The sequence below is a fragment of the Gavialis gangeticus genome, unplaced genomic scaffold (genome assembly GCF_001723915.1).
Source record: "Gavialis gangeticus isolate Ggan-Ray unplaced genomic scaffold, GavGan_comp1, whole genome shotgun sequence".
NCBI classification, from domain to species: domain Eukaryota; kingdom Metazoa; phylum Chordata; order Crocodylia; family Gavialidae; genus Gavialis; species Gavialis gangeticus.
In genome coordinates this window covers 31,344,468-31,350,105 of record NW_017729008.1, presented here as the reverse complement: position 1 = coordinate 31,350,105, position 5,638 = coordinate 31,344,468, and the positions used below count along the sequence as shown (strand labels likewise).

At 41.5% G+C, this 5,638-nt stretch overlaps 1 protein-coding gene across 4 annotated transcripts in view; it reads right to left on the bottom strand.

Moving 5' to 3' along the window:
• Window positions 1-290: 290 nt before the first annotated feature.
• Window positions 291-5,638, bottom strand: part of SEPHS1 (selenophosphate synthetase 1) — a 46,360-nt gene continuing 41,012 nt past the window's right edge. For all 4 annotated transcript variants that reach the window (XM_019509551.1, XM_019509548.1, XM_019509550.1 and 1 more), the window contains exon 9: window positions 291-1,402. In XM_019509551.1, coding sequence (XP_019365096.1) covers window positions 1,188-1,402 — 215 coding nt within the window. In that variant the 3' untranslated portion in view covers window positions 291-1,187. The remainder of the gene's footprint in view (window positions 1,403-5,638) is intronic.

Below are 5,638 nucleotides of genomic sequence, written 5' to 3'. Positions count from 1 at the left end.
TGCAAAACTGTAATAATACTTGAGGAATCTTCCATTTGAATTTACAAACATTTTTTCATAAGAAAAAACAATCATCTTAACTTGGGTAACTTTTTAATATAAATATTCAGTTATCTTAATTTTAAGTCTGAGTGTCTTTGATATTTTTGTGTCATTATTAGAAAGCACATGGTACAGATCACAAAAGCGTGCACAAAAATGTATTTGAGCAAAGAACAAAATAATACTAAGAATTATACTAAACAGCTGCTGATTTTAAAGAAACAAAAATGGCTGGTAATCACTATACAAAATATAAAATGTATTAAACACTACCATCCACAGAACAGAGGTTTATTTTAGATTGATTATATTTAAAAAATGTGTAGTTAATTATATAGTGAATTGTAAATGAATATTATACAGTAATCCCCTTTTGGTCTGCTATACCTTGTTGCACTATAGCACATCCAATCACATTGCAAAAAAAGAGCAATTATTTTTCTCCTTACTATCAATAAAAAAACAATTATTGATAATACAGTAAATATTGTCATGTCTACAAATAATGAAATTAAAAATTTCTCCTTCAACTCTGAAGCGCTTTCCATGCAAAGTCAGCACTTGTTCGTTTAACAGAGTGTGCTACCAAGCAGTGACCAGGGATGTAGATGCTCTTGGGTAAGACTAAACTTTACAAATCAAAGATTGGATTAATCATGCAACCTTCTCACTACTGGGTATAACCCAATGTGTCACTTCTCAATTTATTGCCTCTTCGGAATATCATTCAAGGCATCCAAAATTAGACTTATAATGATAAATATACATACAATGAAAGGACACAAACTGCTATTCGACACTACTACTGGTAATGTCTGTGCTACGTGAAAGCACCTTTAAAAAAAGCCTATGCGGCAAGAGATAAGTGTCTAAAGATTCAAAATGAATCAACAGTATTGGATAACAATATATTTCTCAACTCAGAAGCTGCCTCAAGATTAGGTGCATCTTCAGTTAATGTAACAGGAAAAAAAGGCAATGGATTTTATTTTATTAATTGTATCCACTCATAAACTGACCTAAGGCCACCAGATGTGCAGACACAATGAGTTTCTTTTTTTTTTTCTTTTTACAGTTCTTTAAATTGTAGGATGATAAAGGAATAGATCTATTTAAAAACAAAACAAATTGCTATTTTGTCTAGATTAAGAAGTGGCACCAGGTGTTGGGTTCACGTTTTGAGTGGCCACTTGCGGTGCAACTTCAATGATTCGTGGTTTATCTATAATTCTGGCAGTGCGGTTCCCCTTCTCTACGATCCCAATGATCCATGCTTGGTGACCCTCGCCGTACTTGGGAGATTTGATCTCAGCACAGAAACGTGCAGCCTGTTCACGTGGCAAACAGATGAGGAGGCCTCCTGAAAAGCAAAGGAATAAGCACGTTAGCTTCTCATTACATTTCTGCACCAAAATATCTGAGAGCCTGATCTTGCAATCTGTATATAGACTTCACTATGTTCTCTCAGAATAAGGAGAGCCACCTGCATGATCAAAGGCCAAGAGAGCAACTCTTACGAAGAGAGGCTGAGGGACATGGGACTCTTCATTCTAGAGAAGAGAAGGCTCAGGGGGGACTTGGTGGCAGCCTATAAGTACATAAGGGGGGGTGCACCAGGATCTGGGAGAACAGCTGTTACCCCTTGGGGAGTACTGGTGAACAAGGTCTAAAGGCCACAAACTTCTGGAAGGCCGATTTAGACTCAACCTACGGAAAAACTTCTTTACAGTTCGAGTGTCTGGGGTCTGGAACAGACTCCCCCCAGAGGTGGTGCAAGCACCTACTCTGGACTCATTCAAATGGCATCTGAATGCTTATCTTTCAGGGGTCATTTGAACCCAGCAGACTTCCTGCCTATGGCAGGGGGCTGGACTCGACGATCTTACCTTCCAGCCCCTAATGTCTATGAATCTATGAAAAGGTCCAAGGGCCTAATTTTGTAGGAGGAAATCCCTTGTGTTGCTAAATTCAAAAACATGTACTCTATTCAAACACTAGTGGAAAAATAACATGATATGGATAGCAAAAGGTGTGCTGAAACACAATAGGGGCATTGCAAAACAATAGAATACGGAAACTCAACTCTGCCCAAAATTATATAAAATTAGTGTGAAAAGGGCCATATTCTAAAACCAATCACAATATTTTCTCCCACAAAATATGCACCTTTTCCTCCAAAACTAGCTGGGGGAATTAGAATGTGTATTATATGCAGGGAATAGGGAACTCCACAAGTCTAAAAAGTTGGTGGTGGGGAAACTGCAGCAGTTAACACTGCTTCCCTGCCACCAAATTTCTGGACTTGTGGGGAGCCCCTGACCAGACGACATGCCCTGTATGTTGGACTGGGCCAGAACATACGGTCTAACCATGGTTGGAGCTAGCACGCAGCCCCAGACCTAGAATGCCAGATTAGGCCAACACACAAGGTCGGACCCTGCGCACAGCCCCAAAACCAGCAGCACTGGATCAGCCAGCACGTGGGCTCAGTCCACAGCCCCCATTCAGAACGCAGACCTGGCAGCAGGTTCTGGAGTAGGCTCTGCTTCCTAACTGCTGCTCATCAGTGATTTATCTGTACTACAAGTTAAGAATTTTAATTTTCTTAGCGTTGTCTTTCAAAACCAGACTGTGTATTAAATTCTGGGATGTGCTATATGCGAGAAAATACAACATCTGCATAAAGATGGGGCCTGGCTCACAACTGATCTGGCCAAATTCAAGGGAACCATTTCTGCAGTAAGGTAATATAGGAGGTGAGGAAATCTGGCAACGAGATATAAATCTGAGCCTGAAAACACCTCTCTCACAAGATTAGCCCCCCCCCCCCAGTTTCAATGTATGGATAGCAGGTTTCTAATGTGTGGCCTTTCCTATTATATGTTACTAATTAAATAGGTTTTGAGGTTGACACCATAGCAAAACAGTATACTTTCCACTCAGTTAATAATAATAATAATAAAAAAGAGAATCACCTTTCTTTCAAAAATCAAATAGCACTGAAGAAGGATGATTTTGTACTGAAATTAGATTAGATCCATTTCCAGTGCTGTCAGCTAATTCCTCGGACAAGCTAATTCACTTCTCTGTGCTTCTGTGTCTTATCACTAAGAAGTGGACTTAGATTTATCTAGACAATACCTCACTAATAGAGGTAAAGTAATCACACACTGTAGCACTTATTGCTTCAGTAAAAAAAAATATATGTGCAGACTCCACTAATTAAACTTCACAGCATCCTATGTTGCAAGCATACTGTATCATTCCAGTACATATAGGTGCCTCACCCCACTCTTTGTTAGTGAAAGTTAAGAATCCCCTCTCCTTGAAGATGCCTGAAGAATTTAGGCAATACAAGTTATTTAGTAAAAGTGGAATTTGGACAAATGCCAGGACCATCTGCCTATTACAAAGGGTCACGCTACCTTAGAAACCAAGAACTGTAAAAACCACAGGTCTTGTGTGGGTGGCAGCTGATGGTCAGGTGTATCCAGGAGCACAGCACAGACCATCAAGACAACTGGATGTCAGTTCAGAGCACACGCTAGGAGAACAGCACCATCTACTGAACCACCCACAAAAACCCCTACAGTTCATAGGGGTGTAGGTTGTAGCTGTGTCGGTCTAAGGACATAGGCAGACAAGGCTCTTTGGGTAAATCTAGTATCTTTTACTAGACCAACTGAAATAATTGGAAAAATTGTTCTTTGCAAGTTCATAGGGAGTTTCTCAGAGACCATAAGGATAGTGTTGACCTGACCCTGGGGTAGCCTGTATGGAGCACAGCTTCATAGAGTTACACCTGCAAGCTGCTAACATGTAGTTTTCTGAGTGCACCAGTTACCTTCAAGCTACTTTTCTCATGCTAACAGTAAGGGAAAGGAACTGCCCAATTGAAAGTATCAAAAAAGAAGCAGCTTTTGAACAATGGTAAATTAAAAAGAAGGGAAAAAAGCATAAGGACCCTACTGCAAAGTGTGATGTAGACTGAAGCATTTCAGTCCTCTGCAGTTTGCACCTCAAAAAGCTGTTAAGACACAGGCATGAGGGAATAAGGGGAGGAAAGGGGCATACCTCTCATCAGAAACACCAAAAGCAGGAAGATGCAACACAAAATGGTGTTTCAGTGACTCCAAATGTAAAAGGATGCCACCGACTCCTGGTGGAATGAACTACTACCACGGAGGTCTCTGGTAGACCAAATGGGTCGGGAAACTCGTAAGAAGTAGTAAGTAAAGTAAAGTAGTAAAGTAACTTGAATACCAATCAGACAGAAGGGAAGAGAGGTGGAAAAACAAAAAGTAAGAGAAAGTAACCCACAATCATCCATTTTTTCCCTCAGTCCTTCCTGTTAACCACTTTTCTTGCTCTTTGACACTGATGATGAGTTTGCTGTTATGCCCTTTAGAAACAGAAATGTCCTACATTAATTGCTAACCACAAATTTCTACACCAAAAACTGTCCTTCTCTGACCACTGTAACCCCACAGTTCTACCAAATATGCATCAACAGCCTCTAATGAAAGGGTTGGGCTACTTACTGGTCATTACTAGCAGGACTCATATTATAATTATGCCATTCTAGCAATGCCAGTCATGCTTTGACAGCCATACAGCTTGCAACGGCAGTGTTAGGCTGCACAGTCATTGGGTATTCAGGGCATAGGAGTTGCAAGAGATTCCTGCCCCCACCCATATCACTTTGTATGTGTGCAGATGGAGTCCTCCCTGTAACTACCTGAAGTTTCTGCCACTTGGAGGTCAGGTTACCACCAAGCGTAATGCTGCCTTGAGACTACTCAGAAGCTGCAGCTGTGTCTGCTTGCTAAAGCTGTATTTCGTACAGCAGGCAAGCTTCACCAGATCCAAGAGAACTGTACTGACTTCCATTTGATTTTGGGATAATGTCTAAAGGTACTGGACTGTGGCCCGTCATCATTCTGTCGCTCCCCTTTAGCAGCTGTGATCAGCTGAGGGGCCACCGCTGAGAACGACATGATGTAAGATTGCCGGCTAAGTGCTCAAAGCAAGCAGTTCTCAATTCTGCTTCAGAAACTCTAGGCCCGAAAGGCTACAGGATTTGGTAACTGTCTTGGCTTGGGACTAATTCTTTAAGACAGGTTTTGCCCTGTGCTCACGTTTAAGTTTTAGCCAGAAAGCTGGATAGATGCAATTCTACAAACAAGACAAACCCACAGGCTGAGAATGAAAGGGGCCATGCAAAGATATACAAAGGACATGAAATTAAGGGAAAGAGAACCAGAAACATCTTCCTTACAGTGAACTCTCCTAAATTGTCCTCATACAAATTTTATGAGGAACTTGCACAGAACATTTAAAATTAGAATAGCCATAAAGCATTTAGATATACAGTATAATCTTATAAATCCAGCATGCTCGGGACTGAGCACCTGCTGGAAATGTGAATTTTTTGAAACTGGAGCAGCAGCCGGTCATGGAGTTGGGCGAGGTGGGGGGGGAAGCGACAGCCGGTCCCAGAGCTGCAGCCACACATGGAGCAGGGTTGTGGATGGTGGTGGCAGCCGCCATGTGCAAGCTTCCCCCTCTGTGTGTGTGTGTGGGGGGGGGGAGGCAG